This window comes from Triticum dicoccoides, chromosome 6B, assembly GCF_002162155.2.
Source record: "Triticum dicoccoides isolate Atlit2015 ecotype Zavitan chromosome 6B, WEW_v2.0, whole genome shotgun sequence".
Lineage (NCBI taxonomy): Eukaryota > Viridiplantae > Streptophyta > Magnoliopsida > Poales > Poaceae > Triticum > Triticum dicoccoides.
The window spans coordinates 710,865,920-710,883,168 of NC_041391.1; the positions used below are offsets into that span (position 1 = coordinate 710,865,920).

General features: G+C 43.0%; 1 protein-coding gene, 1 long non-coding RNA gene and 1 pseudogene across 2 annotated transcripts in view; all 3 read right to left on the reverse strand.

Annotated features, from left to right (window-relative positions):
- Positions 1 to 4,323: 4,323 nt before the first annotated feature.
- LOC119326525 lies at positions 4,324 to 6,937 on the reverse strand. The gene is made up of 4 exons (XM_037600160.1): positions 6,483 to 6,937; positions 5,444 to 6,331; positions 5,183 to 5,335; positions 4,324 to 5,016 (listed from the first exon to the last, which is right to left on the reverse strand). Exons 1-4 carry the CDS (start codon positions 6,879 to 6,881, stop codon positions 4,645 to 4,647), a joined length of 1,812 nt encoding a protein of 603 aa, XP_037456057.1. The 5' UTR covers positions 6,882 to 6,937; the 3' UTR covers positions 4,324 to 4,644.
- Positions 6,938 to 8,322: 1,385 nt separating this feature from the next.
- LOC119321596 lies at positions 8,323 to 10,701 on the reverse strand (annotated as a pseudogene).
- A 3,566-nt stretch (positions 10,702 to 14,267) lies between these two features.
- The window catches only part of LOC119322058, a 7,304-nt gene continuing 4,322 nt past the window's right edge, over positions 14,268 to 17,249 (reverse strand). The window contains exons 6-8 of the long non-coding RNA XR_005155365.1: positions 15,996 to 16,110; positions 15,817 to 15,918; positions 14,268 to 14,632 (exon numbers count right to left, since the gene is read on the reverse strand). This is a non-coding gene — a long non-coding RNA (uncharacterized LOC119322058). The remainder of the gene's footprint in view (positions 14,633 to 15,816; positions 15,919 to 15,995; positions 16,111 to 17,249) is intronic.

Here is a 17,249-nt window from a genome sequence, read left to right on the forward strand (position 1 = left end):
GTGGCCAGACTTCACGAACTCAACCAGTTTACTTTTGGTGACTACGGATGGGACCCAATTGCAGGTCAGGGGGGCCTTGGCCGCCTTAGGAGCCATGATGACAGTTGGCCTATGACAAAATAAGAAGTTCCGGTTCAAATTTTAAACCGGGAGACATATCCCAATTGTTTAAGGTAGCGGCTTATGAAGGGGCCTAATGACATAAGGATGACTGTGCAACAATACTTAAGCCGCTACGAGTATCCAGAGCAGTTCAAAAATTCTTATAATCATGAGAAGCAAGCAAGGCTTACAAATCAGTATCACTTATTTAAACCGGACACCTGGGCAATTGTGTTTAAAGGAATTTACCAGAAGAAGCCTTCCGGGTGATAGAAACAAGTTTCACAAACAACGGCTATTACTCTGGATCAAATTATTGCTCTGAAAGGAAAATTTTCTAGACCTAAAAGCAGGGCAGGGAAGTTCACACACTCGAAGAGGGTTTCCAAGCAAGGGAAATGAGATCTGTTTCTATGCAGGATCAACACAAACACGTGCCGCAGCAGTTCTACATAGCTTTTATGATCCAAACAGGGCATTGGAGGTGCAAACTAGCAGGGTTTGCGTCGGGTGGTGATGAACGCCGACGAACTCAACAGGGTTCCAATGCAGATCTACAGAAAGGGAAGGAGAGGAACTCACGGATTTGGACGAGCTGCGGAGGTTCGCCGCCGATTTCTGGTTAGAGTCAGGTTGATGCAGCGGCCTGAGTCGGTGAAGACGAGGGGTTCGACGACGGCGGCGGCGGAGCTCGAGAGGAAGCAAGAGGAAGAAGACGACCGAAGGGGGAGAATGGAGAAGACCTAAGTCGCGCCTATTTATAGGGAGAGGATAACTGAGACGGCGCGGGAAACGAGGAGATAAGAATTACTATCCAGCGGCCCCGACGCCTTGATTTTCGGAACAATCAATAAAAGCAGAGATCCGTTGAAGGGTACGATGGAATAAAATATGAGTTTTATTAAAGATGACGCCATGGTGATTTGACCCGAAACCAGATGATGACGTCACGACGGGTTAAAGTTTTTGCATAGTCAGAAAACTGAAGATTTATGTTTTAAGGTATTTTAAGATTGACATGAACAGGTTCAAATCAATCTGGGGCCTAATGTTGGGGATATAACTATTTGTAAGCCGCCCAGTAGGGTCCGGGTTACGCAAAGAAGGTTTTCCAGAAAGAAGCCCAAGGCCAAGCATGAAGATGGCGGTTCAATAAAGGGCTTAAGGCCCACAGGCAACTTAAGGCCCATTGTAGTAAACCGCCATAATGGCATGACTTGTATCATAAGGTATATTTAACTAGTCACCGAGCCGGATACTGTTTATAAGCCGGCCGGGACTCTGTAAGCCGCAGGGCGTCAACCCGTGTATATAAGGGGACGACCTGATGGCGGCTTAGGGCAAGAAACAACTCATCAAGAACCAGTCATAGCGTATCTCGCTCCCTGGTCATCGAAACATCAATACCAACCCAACTAGACGTAGGCCTTACCTTCACCGTAAGGGGCCGAACTAGTATAAACCCTCTCGTATCCTTTGTCCCGTTTAACCCCTTCAAGCTTCCTAGTTGCGATGGCTCCACAACTAAGTCATTTCACGAGGACATCTGACGTGACAATTCCACGACACACGGCACCTCCAATTAGTTTCTCTTGGGTGAGGATTAACTTTCTATTGGGGTCAGGCTAAGTCATACATACATGTATGCATGTGACTAGTATTAGACCTCGACTCTCTGAAAAACCTAGCCGTCGGCACCACCTTTGCCGCCACCGTAGATCGGTTACCCCTCCTCTGGCCGGCCTCGCCGGTGTCGGGAGGGGTGGGGAACCTGATCTATGAGTGTTCTTTATAGTAGTAGTGTTTTCGTTAGACTGGTTTATGGTTTTGGTAGTTGTCTTTTTCTTTGAAGATGGCATTGTCTACAATAAAGTAATGTTCGTTCCTCCGTTCGATGACGAGATCTCCTTCCCGCCGTCAATGGTGGTGTTGGAAGATTATGTTTGCCTAGGTATGGTCCTTCAGATCTTGCTTCGCTAGATCGCTTTTGGTTTTTTTGTCATGGTTGCCACGAGGAGGATTGTCCTTGCAATATCTGTCCCGGTTGTTATGTCCTTGACAATGGTTATTCATACTTTCGACTCCCAGCGATGTCGACCTGGCTGTTCGGTTTTTTGTGCCTGAAATACCGGTGTTGGTGCTCTTGCCGATGTTGGTTGATTACTTTAATGGATGCGTGCGTACATCGCAGCCTTGGCATTGTGGCTTAAATTAAAACCATGGGAGAACCCTCGTTGGTATTTACAGGTCTGTGGTTTGATATCTTTGCTGTTTTCATGCGATTGCCTTCAGAAATGTACAAGATCATATCATAGAAGAAAAAAGAGTTTGAAGATCTCGAAGATTTACTTGTTTCTTTGAGACTTTATCTCGTAATCGCTGTAATCAACTTATGTATCTTTACCATGTACAATTCGCTCTATAAACATATCATGGTATTGATTGTCAAAAGAAGTCATACATACATGTATGTTGCTAGTAAAATTTAATGGATTCATCTGAACCCAACGATTGAACGTTGGATCCACCCCTAGTTGGCTTGAATCATGGGATGCTGGAGATATGTCGCTTCATCTGGCGAGTCACGACCACACCAGTGGTCGACGGCGGTTTCTCTTTTTGTTGTCAGCAAAGTTTCCAAGACATCTATCCTATCCCGGTATCCGTAGTAGATCCGCATTTCTATGCTATTATACCTTGTTTGGTTAATAAAAGTATGGGTTTCACTCGAATAAAAGTTGATGTAAATGTTTTCAATCAAATCAATTCTCACATATGTCATGTGAATTGATAGCCCGGATGATATTTCCTCAAGAAAAAAACCCAGATGACATAGCCATACGACGGTGACTACTACAAGAAGAATATTGCACATATGTCATGGATCCAACCAAAGCAAAAGAATAAGTAGCAATAGAGTCAGGCATAATAAAAATATTAACAACGAAAAACCTCTAAAATCGAATGAGCTACTATTTGACGCATTCTGCGTCAAATTGAAGAGCTTTCACACCAAACGATATTTTCTGGGCCAGCCCACTGGATGTTGCATGCAATGCTCCTTGCCTTCTTCCGAGCGGTTTTCCTTGGTTGGCTTCCTTTGAACAGGCTTTCATCTAAGAAACCAGTTAATGGATTTGTTCCGGTAGATTTATAACATCTACTCCCTCCGTCCCAAAATAAGTGTCTTAACCTTAGTACTCCCTCCGTTCCAAATTACTTGTCGCTGGAATGGATGTACCTAGAACTAAAATACATCTAGATACATCCATACCTGCGACAAGTAATTCGGAACGGAGGGAGTACAATTTTATACTAAAGTTAGTACAAAGTTGAGACACTTATTTTGGGATGGAGGGAGTATTATTGCAATATTTGAACTTCAATTTTTTTTTAAAAATCCAAAATAAGAAAATTTCACAAATTCAGAAAAATGTTCACAAAATTAAAAAATGTTCACAGATTTTTTTTAAAAATCTTGAATTTAAAAGGTGATATAGAAAATACATTCTGAACATCTTTTAAATTTTGTGAACATTTACAATTTTTTATAAAAATCGGAATATTTAATTTTATAAAATTTTCTTAAAGAAAATAAAAGAGAAAGAAATGTAAAGTAAAATGAGAAGGAATAAAAATAAAAATAAAAGAACATATAGGGAAGAGATAAAAAAACAGAAAATAAACTGATAGAGAAAATGACTTAAAAAAACTGTTTTAAAACCTTCTAGAACTTCCTAAAAGCGGAAAATTCCAAACCTAAACTTATAAAAACCGACAAATCAGGTAAAGCCGCCCAATCCAGGTGGGCTCTCTCTTAATATGTTGTCCATGGATACCCTCAGTTTTCAATTCAGCATGAAGTTACTGCTTGACACAAACTTAAGGGGAGAATTAGCAGCTAGTGATAGCACACAGTTAAGGGCGAAATTGGAATTCAATTTTTTTTTAACAACACAATGAGGAACGATGTTTTTTATGGGGCGCTAAACAAAAAAACATTGCAAGTCGAATTTGCACAACATCAACATGAGAGACTCAAAATCCTCCTCCCCAAATTTAGTTGCTATTCTGTTTCAAAATAGCACAGTAGAATGTTCCAACACTTCCTGGTCGTAGACTCCAGCAGGGGCAAAACTGAACACAGAATATAACCATCACATGCCTCTAGCCGTCAAGATAATAATCGGCTAACACAACACAACTACAGGCAAATAAGGATGAAGCATAAATTACCAGCGATTCCCATTTCAAAATACACCACCATGGTTACTGCTCCAAGTGATAACAAATGCTAGTAGGAGTGAACATAATTTCCATCACAAAATACACCAGTCACTGCTCTAAGTGATAACAAATGCTAGTACCACAGTACAAGATAATCAGCTAACACAGCACAACGGGGAAGAGATTTCACACAAGGGGAGCATACTAACAACAAACTTGATTACTGCAGTGACCTCAGATCATCAACCCAAGCAAGTTGATCCCTTCAGGGCCGCGTACCAACAACAAGCTTGATCCCTGCAGCACCTCGGCACTTCAGCCCGGGAAGTGTATCCCAACCATCCAGCAATTGCCCTCGTAGATTTTGTTCCTCACCGACATCTTCTGCTTATATGTTTTCGGGTATTTGGAAGTGCTTGGAACCATGAGATTGCGCCTTTTACACAATACCCTGTTATGCAGGTATATGCCTTGGAGATCAACTGCAGCTTCCATCACACTTCTAATAAATTCAAAGAACTTGCATTCTGCTTGAAACCCATAAATCCTTAGCACAGCCAGATTGTGGTGCTTGAAATCAGATGCCAGTCCTTCCCACCCTGCGCCTTTGTCCTTCCTCTCCTCGCTAAACGCATGCTTCCTCCTCTCTTCCTCGTCTACCATCATATCGCATACATTATCCCACACCTGCAATCCATTGCGCAAAAACCATAGCATTACACAGGGTTGTTACAAGAAAGAAACTTGGGCAGACATGCAAGCATCTAAACTATGTGCATCATATTTGAAACAGGACAACATCACCTTTTGCAACTTTAACAAGAGCTTTGACTATTAGCTACAAACAGTTTACCTGTATGCACAGCTCCTTCAGGAAGGGTGCGCCTTGGAGAATGAATAGCGTCCAAGTCAGATCACATTCTTCAGAAATGTTATCCAAAGTCACAACCTTTAGTGAACGAAACACCTGCCACAATTGTCTTGGACCTTCTGGTTTAACCCAAATCTGCACAAGGTGAAGACAAACGCAATATGTCTGGCAAACTTAAGATTTGAACATCTTGACAACATGAACAAAGAAAATTAGCATGACCAAGAGTTTATCATCGCAAACCTTTTCGCATCTGAAATTGAGATGGAGATCACTTATGGTTGCTTTGCCAAGGACCTCACTTAACTTGAGCATCTTGTGATAAGAAAGACCAATATTAGTGATGCTCACACTCTGGAGCAGTGGGGCATGACCAACGCAAAACGGATCCTCCTGTGAGAGCCAACCTTTAAAAGTCAGCAGTGCAAGCTTTGGTAGCCATTTCAGATCAACACCACTCTCAAATCTGCAGTTGATAATCTCAAGTTGGCTGAGTTGAGGGTGTTCCACTTGTAGAGAAGACGAAATCTCCACGTCGCAGTTGAACAAGTGGAGGAACTCCAGCCTCTTACATATACCAAATATTTCCGGGAAATCCGATTGAGCCAGCGTCAAATGTTCCAGCTTGAGGCGTGTGAGGCCACCAAACGCGACCGGGCAAGCATCAACAAATGACCTGAGCTGCCTCCCGTAAGCAATCACTTCATCATAGGTGCATTTCCTGCCATCCTTGTGTGTCAGAATCGTAAACTCCGAAGAACCAACATTTTGTGTTGCCATAGTGTTTGCCACAATCTGTCCAATGGAGATGGAATCATCTCCCAAGAATAATTGCACGGAGAGGTGGTGAACGGGGTATGGACTTGGGGGCCTATTTCCCAGCATCCTCCTGGTTGCTTCGACGGTGGTGGAACTGGCACGAACGACATCGTCACTCGTCACGTTGGACCTGTCTTGTGCCAGCCGAAAGGAACCGACCGCGATGTCGATTTTCGAGAGCATGGCAGGGATCCGCCTCCACCTTTTGGACAGGACGCTGGTTCTTGCGACGTCGAGAATTCCGAGTCGGTCGACGATGTTGAGCAAAATGTCATCGGGCAACTTGCTCAGCCGATCATCCCGACTTCCCTTCTGCATTTGCCATGGAAACCAATCAGGGTTGATTTCTAACAACTGGTCTCAAGTTTGTTTTTTCATCCAGACAGAAGAAGATGCAAATTCGATGCATTATTTGATTCCCTGTTCTTGATCTGCGAAAAAAAGGAGATCAAGAGGAACTCACCCCCATGGCTAGGGAGGACTGTGGCCTGGCCGTCGATCTGACAGCCAGTCGCCGTGAATCTGGTGGTTGGTGGATGGGAGTTGCTCGTCTCTTCTTAAAAGTGGTCGCCCGGCCAGATTTATTGCGGCAAACTCGGAGGTGAACTCGAAACAGGACCTGTTTCTGATTGTATCCCGGGAAGAACTGCTTTGATTCCGGACTGCGACTAGAAAAGGGAGCCGCTTCGATTGCGGACAGCGGCTCGGAGAGGAGCCGGTTGATTTCTTGGATTGCCGGTTGCAGCCCGGAGCAGAGCTGCTTGATTACGGAGCTGCTGCTGCTGCTGCTGCTTCTTCGATTGGGGACTGCAACTCCTCTGATTGATTTGGCGCCTCTGCTCAAGCACCACTGGATTCTCATGTCATGCGGAGGCTCGCGGGGAGACGATGGCACACCGCCGCCGGCGCATCTCTCACCCCCAGTCTCTCCCCTTCTTCCTAACCAACCCCTAGGTGGCGGCGTGGGCCGTTGGAGTATGTGGCCTAGGAATGTTTGGCCCAACGCGCACTCGCTACTTTGCAGGGCCTAGGAATGTTTGGGCCTCTTCTAGAAAAAAAAGGGAATGTTTGGGCCGTTGGAGTATGGAAATAACCAGTATATACTACATCCTCAAAAAAAAAAAACCAGTATATACTACACTATTCCAATGCAAAGAAAATAACCTGTTGTTCTAAAAAAAACCTGTACCCCTACATTGCATAGATTCATGGTCTCTACAGTCTAAAAAGGACATTACAAACAACTTACTCGTATCAATAAAATAGAACTATGCCACCATACTTAGGAGAACATTATGGTTCCACAAAAGATTTGTTCACACGCAAACTTGTAAACAGATTAAAAATGAACAAGACAAGGAATACAAACACCTTAATATGGTTGGATATTTGGCGGCTGGATCCGTACCAAAACAAACAAGGCCTCCCAGTGAACGGAATTAAAGGGGCGGGTCAAGAGGCGAGGGAGTGATCTGTAATCCTTACGGCGGATGTGCGACACACATACCAGTGTAAAAACTTTCATGTCAGAAAATATTCCTAAAAAACTTCCATGTCTGAGATTTCCTTTTCCTTGTGTATGTTTTCCTCATCTTATCTAGAAAAGAGATCTTGCTCATTGTTCAGCATTTTGAGACACCGAATGCTTGATATTTCTTAGATTACCCTTTTTGTCTTTAGATGTCGACATATAGCTCACCTTTGATTGAGGAGAGAAAAGATGGTACTCACTAATTACTTAATTATGAAGTTCATCAAACGAGTGCGTATTTTTGGCTCCCGGACTCAAGAAAACACAAGCTTATTTTGGTAAAAAGATCGAAATGGTATTTCGAAGTTTTTGCTTTACAAAATATGTGAAAATTATCCATGTTGATTTGTAAGCTACACAGAAAAAAAGGGTCCCAATAAACCCACTTTGATATATGTACTTGTCTTTTTGTGTACGCCACGTATGAAAATATATTATTGTATTTTCACACATTTGTAGTATAGCTGTATTACGCAAAATACACACAACTGGAAGGATCTCAGAATACACATAACTTTAAAGGTTCACTATTGAAAACTAATCGATGTTTTTTTTGTGTGAAACGGCAACTAATGGATGCTGACCCAAAGAAAACATGATCCCTCCCCGCCGGTGATTGTTATGATGTTATCTTACATAAGCATCTGTCTCTAAGGCTGACGTAACAGATTTAGGTAATTATACATGAACTGTCGGCCGAGAGCCCGGATGAAAGGAAGCAGGCAGGTAGGTTTCTTGTTCTTGGCAAGGATAAGTTTCTGTCAAGTACAGCTTATTTTATCAGGAAATGAATCCTGACAGGCGAGAGCATCCCCTTGTTGATTTTGTCCCTCAGCGACAGCCTCTGCCTCCATGTCCACTCCTTTGGAACCGGGTGCTTGCACTTCTCACACGCTGGATTGTTATACAAGTATATGTCCTCTAGATTCACTGCTGCTTCCCTGATACTTCTAACATAGCTCACAAATTTGTTTTCTGCCTGAAACCCATAGATTTTGAGCACAGCCAGATTGTCGTGCTTGAAATTATATGCGTAAGGTTCCCATTCTAGTCCCTTGTCTTTCTCCTTGCTGAACACATACTTTTCCCTCCGCTTCCCCGTTATCATTTCACATGAATGATCCCTCACCTGCATTCGCAAAAATTTTGAACTTCAAAATGAGACAATATGTTTTGCATGTTCCACATGAGGTAAGCATCAATACGTGAAGTGGCATAGAACTGAGAATTGACGATTCTTCTTGAAAAGAATTGACGATTAGGCACAAGAGTTTACCATGACACATAGTTCCTCAAGGATGGGTGCACCTTCGAGTATGAACATTGTCCACATCAGGTCACACTCTTCAGAAATGTTAAGCATATTCACAAGCATAAGTTTGTGGAATACCGGTAACAATTGTTTTCGACCTTCTGGTTTGACCCAAATCTGCAAAACAGGGGGATAATGCAGAATTACGTTAACCGAGAGTAAATATTACAACCTCTCAACTACATGGCCAGCAAATTCGTTCATACACACACCACACTAATAGAACAACATTGCCAACCTTCACTAACCTTTTCGCTTTTAAAGTTCAAATGCAGGTTGGTTACAGCAGTTTTGCCAAGCAACTCACTTAACTTGAGCATCTTGTGGCGAGAAAAGCCAATATTGATGATGCTCACAGTCTGGAGCAGTGGGACATAGCCAAAACAGACGGGGTAATCTTGAGATACAAATCCATTAAATTTCACTAGTGTGAGTCTTGGTACCCACTTCAGATCAACCATCCTAAGACTGCTATGGACAAGCGCCAGTTCACTGAGTTGCGGATGTTCCACTTCCAGCAAAGACATGTACCCCAAGTCGCAGTGGTAGAGGCGGAGGAACTCCAGTTGTCTGCATATATTGAAAATTTTGGGGAAGTCGGATTCACCTAACCTAAAATTCTCCAGTGTGAGGCGTGCAAGACCACCAAACGTGTTTGGACACGAGTCAAAGAATGACATGAACTGCGTCCCATAAGTGATGAGTTCATTCTTGGTACAATTTTTGCGCACCTTTGTCAGGATTGTAAACTCGACCCAAGCAACCTTTTGTGTTGCTATGGTGTTTGCAACAGTCTGGCCAATGAAAATGGACTCATCTCCCTAGTAGAATTGCACGCGCAACAGGTGAATGGTGCATGGACTTCCAGCCCTCCTATCCAGTATGCTCCTGATTGCTCCCAGCACGGTGGTATTGGCCCGAACAATATCATCGGAGGTTAACTTCCTCCCTTCGTGCTTGGGCTGAAAAGAATCAACCTCTATGGCAATTTCTGAGAGCATAGCAGGGATGTGCTTCCAACGTTTGGAGAAGACGCTGGTTCGTGCGGCGTCGGCGATATCAAGTCGCTCGACAATGTTGAGCAAAACGTCATCAGGCAACTTGCTGAGCAAATCATCTTGACCGTCCTCCTACATTTGATATATGGAAACAAACCAGAGATGGTTTCTTATTAGCCACTCATCACAGGTGCAGTTTTGATATTTTCTACAAAGAAGGTCGCAACTCTATACTGATTCAAAAGGTTTAAGTTTTCACCATGAGTTCTGAATCTGAGTACAGTTCATACTTTTTGTTATTCCTTGTTGTAAGAGGTACTACAAGCTAGTACTCTTTTGCAGGTGATGTTCTAAGAGGATTGCTTTGCTTTTAAAAAAATGTTGTAAGAGGATCTAGCGGAAGGAACAGGGTCAGGATTCAGGAAACAGGAGGACGAACTCACCATAATGTCTACCTGCCGATCGAGGACCGAGAAGGATGGTTTGGCGACCGGTCTGGCAGCTGCTCGCCGGAGAAGGTCTCGGGAGGTGCTGGTCTCCTGCGAAATCGGGTGACTGCCGGTGCTGGGGAGATCACCTGGCCTGATTTTGGCTTGGGTTTATTGTCGGATTGCAACTCGGAGATTGAATCAGTTTGGGGCTCGAGTAGATGCCTTCTGCAGTTAGAGTTTGAATTGCAAGGAAACTGTGGCCTCACAAGATTAAGATTACAGAGGGAGACGGAGTCCTTCACGACTTCGGTTTCCAAGTTGCCACCGGGGGCGGCGCCCAAACCCAAACCCAAACCCAAGCAGCTGCACATCTCTGCCCCGGCCGGCAGCCACCAGATTTCGGCAGCCATCAGCCACCTGAATTCTTCTCGTCGAGCCGAGCCTCGGCGGATCTACGCGGGAGCCATGGGGGTGAGTTTACTGTCCTCTTATCCTCTAGGGTCTTCTGTTTTCAGAGAAAACCCTTCCACCAGATCTAATCACACACAAAAATTGCACCTCAAATTTGTGTGATTATATCTCTCGGACTACATCAAAATTGCATCTCTGGGATCGATTTTGCAGATTTTGATAACTGCAATTTTTGCGTGCCAAAATTACATCTCTGCGATCGTGTACGAATTGCGTGTCCTAGAATACCGAAATTTGCTTCTTTGCGACTAACTAGTACTAGTGTGAAATCAGTTCTTATTTGATTCGTATGGCAAGAAATTAATATACCATATGTGTGTGTGTCTTGTACTATCGTATACAGTAATTTTTTTTTTGTGTGTGTGATTATATAAAAAACAATAATTACATCTTTGCGGTCGTGTGAACTCAGCTCTTATTTGTTTCCACGACATTCTACTTGAGAGATGATGTTCCTATATCCATTGGATGTGCTGTTGGTCATGCCATGGTGACGCACTTTGTACAAGTCGGAGTCACATACGCGCGAGCCAAGTCAAAAGAGCTCTGCTTTGCTCGGGCAAACTTGGCCCTTATTCCTGCGGGCGCATGCATGCGGCTGCCTGCGTTGATTTTTTTTTCCTTTTTTGAGGGAAGTCAACCAACGCAGTTTAGCGATCGCATCGCATGGCAACGCTACTCGACGCATCTTTTTCCCTTTTCTCTTGATGGATGGGTGGAAAGGAAATTCTTTGGACGCGTCAATAGATATATAGATAAACTGAAGCTAGGCGACGCGAGCGAACGAGATCGATCGATGCAGGCCGACTCCATCGGTTTCCCTTTTCTTTTTTTTTCTTCGATTCGAGTCGACGACGCACGGAAATTTCACCGGAAATTTCGGCAGCATAACGCGTCTTCTTCGTCGTAGGGAAGAAACGCATGCTACAGGCATGCCGTCGTTGTCGGCACATGTCTTCCAACTACTTTTTACTCCGTATTTCACATGCAAGGAAATGCCGTCAATTACACCGCAACAATACTTTCCACCATCATCCGGCACCTCTTCATTTTAGTTAACAACTGCAGATCGAGCCCATGCATGAACGATGCCATCAACCCTCCCTTCTTCTTGCCTGTAAGGCTCCTCAGTAGACCGGTGCAAGCGGAGGAAACAGACAACACCTGACCGCTTCTCTTCTCTTCTTCTAGGGTGTCCCTGTACGTAGGTTCCAACCCATGAGTGACAAGGCTGGGTGAAGCAAGTTATGCACGCGCTCTCCACTAAGAAAGCGCCTGCTTTTCTTTTATCTTATCTTGGGCGTACGGTTGATGCTTGTGACTTGCTGCACTCATCTAGCTAAATCATGTCTAATTAATTAATACATGGTCTTTACAAGATAGATTAAATTGAAGCATTTTGCTACCTTAATTATATACAGTACCGCTGCTCAAAATTCATACTAGCTAATCACCATATCCATTTCGAGGTCAACTAGATCAGTTGATAATATGCAAACTGTTCTTGATTTGTCAGATGAAGTGAACTAAGCGGCTTGTCCTAGGAGCAGGGGTTATCATAATTAACAAGGAAGCCATTGGCTGCAAGGAACCAAAAAAGCCTTATAATTCATTAACAAGGAAGCCTTTGGCTGTAAAGAACAGAGCGTATGTTTCCCCTCGTATAAACTTAAATATCTTTCCAGATTATGCATGATCCGATATGAGGAGTATAGTTCCTTCCCGCCATCATAAAACCACAATTGTACTAGTGTTACTTGCAATTTCTGATGTTTGAAATGTAATTACTATGCTTGTCCTAACAACGCACTATTTGCTTGATTGCATAATATCACTCAAACACATGCTGGCTGGCCCATTAAATTATACTAGACGGGACATACCTCCATATCTCCTTCCGTGTTTTCGTGGTGTTGCTTGTCCGGCGAGTTCCTACCCGCATCTCCGGTTACATTCATCTGCATTACAAATGGTAACAAAACACTCATCAGTGGGAGTGACGCCGTGGGAATATTTTCTTAACAAGGTTAGTTCGAGAAGGGCGTGCTCTTGCGTATAGAGAGGGCGAACCAAACCAACAAGTTTGTCTGGAGCGTCGAAGAAGACGGGGCATGGACCATCTCATATAACCGGCCGCCTGGATGGATGTACTCGTTGTGTACTTGTGTGTTGGATCAAGGAGAAAGGAGAAGATAAGGGCAGGCGCGTAGTAGACACAGGAGGAGAAAGGCGATATAATAATTAAGGAAGGCTGTGTTGGTTTTCGGAGAGAGAGGATTTCGAGGAAGTTGATTGCCATGGTTTGTTAAACTTCCTCAAATAACTCATACCAGTACGACTTGGCTCCCTCCCTCACTCCCTCAAATCACGTGAGGCTCCCTCAACTAACTCCAGGTTGTCATTTAATAAACAACTCCAGGCTGTTACTAGTATGAGCTCCCTCCCTCCCTCCCGTAAATAACTCCAGGCTGTTAGTTTCCATATCTACTTCCCTCATATTTGTTGTGAATTACGTTAACATATCATTCATGTTTCCATGCACTAAAAAGATTTATATGCATCTATGGGCATGTACAATGGTGCTATCTTAGGAGTGCCACATAGGATAAATGATGAGGTGGAGGAGAGAGAACTCATAAGAAAATGTTTGTCTTCTCTTATTTAAGATAAAACAAGAGATGATCTCTTAGCACAATTTGTCTCACCATGTTTTAAGGAATTGCTAGTTATTGAAGATAAGGCTAAGATATAATCCATTGTAGACATACTCTTTTTTCATCTCTAAATTACATGCAAGACTTAAGATAAGGTTGTCTTATTAACCATTGTACATGCCCTATGTACTCCAGAGCACGAGAACAAAGATGATACATAGATACATCCTTCTTAATAGAATAGATACACGGGTTCAACATTATGCTCTAGATCACGAATGGAGATGATCACAGCAACCTATGCTCCAGATCAGGAATGGAGATGATACACATGTTCAACCACAGGTTATCTTGAGCTTCCTTCTTAAGAGAGTGCAAGCACTGGATCCAAGTGCACGACGATGGCGCCGAAAACAGGACACGACTACAATATGAAACAGGGCAGCTCAACAACAAGACCACAGGCTATAGGCTGATGGTTGCCAGCCAAATAATCCTGCCTGTGCTCACAATCACATACACACAAAAACCAGGTGAAGGTAAACATATATAAATGCCTCCAGTTTCTCTTCTAGTGGAAAATTTGAAAGCGGCTAGTTGCTTTCCATAAATCATCATGATTTCCATGCACCAGTCGTACCAAAGATCACTCATTACCCAGCCGATTTCATCAACATAAAAAACCATCATCATCTTTTGGCATCACGACTTGCCGGCCAAATGATGTCACAAAAATCACCAGACAACCAATTTCATCTACACATGTGTTTTCATGCACCAGTTATTATATACTGAATAAATGAAGAAGTTGAGATTCATTCTTTCATCATGGTGAAAAAAAGCCATTTATTTACACCAACAGACAACTAATCCAATCTGTTTGTTTGACACTGACCAAAACTGCTGGCGCACAATACAATCTACATCCAAATTTTACAACAGTATGTACTGTAGCACTCGACAAGACCAACATCAACAGCCACTTGATCCAAATTTTACAAAATCCCAGAACCAATATCACCAACATCTCCATTTGGGCGACACTCAGTGAAGAAGAAAAATAAACATGAAAAATGCCTATCCGAGTACGAGCAGAGGTGCATATCATCCCCGAGTATCTTTTTCAACTCAGTCCATCTCTTGATTGCTGGCTAAACTTCAAAACTCTAGTTGGGCAGGATATTCTTCTTCCTGGGCTGCTGAACCGACCCGGGTTCTGCAATCACATAAATGATGTTAGAATGAGATTTGAACATGCTCTTCAATCTTCATAAACAGAATGATCAATTGGCACAAGTTAAAACAAGATGTAAATTAACTCTAGAGGAGCATATCACTATATTATGAAAAAATACTAGCATAATAGTGCCCGTGATTTTTCAAATATGGCCTGACAACAACGATCATTGAGAATATTAATCAGGGCAAAACCAAAAACCACCATGGTATGCACAGCAGCACAGGATAGTAAGCGCAAATCATACTCCCTTCGTCCGGAAAAGCTTGTCCGTCAAATGGATGTATCTAGCACTAACTTGGTGCTAGATACATCCATTTGAGGGACAAGCTTTTTCATACGGAGGGAGTACAATTTCATCCACAAACAAACCAGGGCACATGAACCAAAGATCATAGCCCAGCACAATAATAGCAGGATAGAAAGCTCTAATCCTAGTTCATCGCTACAAAACCGACCCAGCTCGATGGCCAGAGCACAACACGACATCACCACCAATTGATGACACAACATTGATTGATAGAGAACAAAAGGTTATCTATCAGCTGCAACAACACTAGTTACTACATCATAGCAGACAGAAAATGCAGAACCAGTCGCAACTTCCCTTCCCATTGAATGCCCATGTCACTGCTTAGAATCAATACGGGTCAAACCAATGAATCAAGGCATAACCAGCAACCTTGTAATAAACCATGGCATACACAGGACAGGAAGCCTAAACCCTACCATTTCATAAACAATCAAACCTGGGCATAAACCAAAGATCACAGCCCAACACATTTACTCGCATGATAGAAAGCAAGCAAGTAGCTCCAATCCTAGTCTATCGCTACAAAACTGATCCCAGCTAATGGCCGAAGCACAACCCGACATATCCAACCACCATAAGGCGCAAATATCATCCTGGGCTCGACGGCCAGCGCACACAGTGCAGCCATAGCTCGTAGTATGAACGGAACCCAACTTTAGACACAAAACTAAATTTGAATTACATCTTTTTTGCAACCCAACAAAACTAAGAAGCAGCACCAAAAGCCAACTCGTGTCCCGTGACACAAGTGCCCACAAAGAAACTAACACGGTTTGATCTCATCGCAAGGCCTCAATATCAATAGCAGGAAGTTAAGACAAGAATAAGATCTGGAGAAGGCTGGCTTTACCCTGAGGTCCCCAGAGAGGATGGAGGGGTTGATCAGCTTGTCATGAGTTGTCTAGTCAGGCAGCACCCCATTGTTCACCTTCTGCTTTCCCATGCTCCATTTCTGCAACCCAACCACAACACAACAAGTTGTAGCCATGAGAGAGCAACATGAGATAGAGGGAGGGTGTGTGGTTCAACCTTCTTCTGCTTGCCTCTGCCAAACTTGGCGTGCTTGGACGGGCGGCAGAGCCTGCCAGAGCAGAGCAAGAGGGAGGGTTGGCGTCAGTACGGGACTGCACTGCTGGTGTTGCTACTATACAAACAGTAACAGTAAAACAGTAAGGGAAGGAGCAAATTTGGAAACCAATAAATAATTTAAACAGAGTGTATTCATACATTAGTGCAAGCATATATCCATGTAAGCTAGCCATACTGAATTCTCACATAATCAGCAACACAATACATGAGAGTGCTCATACATCTACTAATCATTCCAATATAACCACTTTCTATTATGGCCAATTCCATTTAAATTAGCAAGCCTAAGAAAATATGACACATCCACATGAAGTCATGAACCAAGAAAGGTTGTTCTAACTTCTAACCACAAGCGGTAACCGACCAACTGAGGCAAGTAAAACTAAAAGCTGGCATGTCAGAACATCTGAGACGATTACATTGAACACTATCAAGTCCAAACAATTAATAATCATAATGAAATTCCTACAGTTTTGGCCCTTAATCACAGATCAGTACTCCCTCCGTCCCAAAATGTAAGACATTTTTGCAAGCTAAAACAGCCTGCAAAAACATCTTATATTATGGGGCGGAGGGGGTATCACAATTCTTATGAGAAGACAACTTGTAGTTCTCACTGTAGCTAGCAATGCCATGTTCCAGAAAGGGTATGAATACTCAGAAGTGGTAAATGCGTGTACCTAAATAGCATAAGGGGCATACACAAGTACTCTAGCCTTTTTTATTAATGATTTAGTTAAACATATCCATAATTCTTTGCAAAAAGTCACACAAGTTTCTTGCAGAAAGATTTAGTTAATAATCCAGTTAACTAAATTGTTAAACCTTCAGGGCCAAGGAGATTAAACCGTTTAGTTAACTAGTATCACAGCAGAGAAATGGAGTTTCAACAACGAACATGACAGCATTCAAGAAATGGAATTATATAACTAGTACCTATGATGGTTAGCAATGCAAGAAAATGCAATCTTGCACTGGTCACTATGGAATTGTTAGGACCTGGGACATCATTGGACATGACGTTGTTAGTGTTGCTGCTAGAGTTGGGGTCGGGCATGAATATATATTCAAAATCAGACGAGACACAAGAGAAGAAAAAATGTGCTGATAATCACACAGATTGGTTTATTACTGAAGACAAGCAACACCTCTCAAGTAATCGATGGCAGGGACATGAACATGCAAGAGAGAGAG

Coding starts and splice junctions, on each gene's coding strand:
- LOC119326525 (XM_037600160.1), bottom strand. CDS start 6,881: ATGAGAATCCAGTGGTGCTTGAGCAGAGGCGCCAAATCAATCAGAGGA. Junction 5,336..5,443: donor TCAATTTCAGATGCGAAAAG/GTTTGCGATGAT, acceptor CACCTTGTGCAG/ATTTGGGTTAAACCAGAAGG. Junction 5,017..5,182: donor TGAAGGAGCTGTGCATACAG/GTAAACTGTTTG, acceptor AATGGATTGCAG/GTGTGGGATAATGTATGCGA.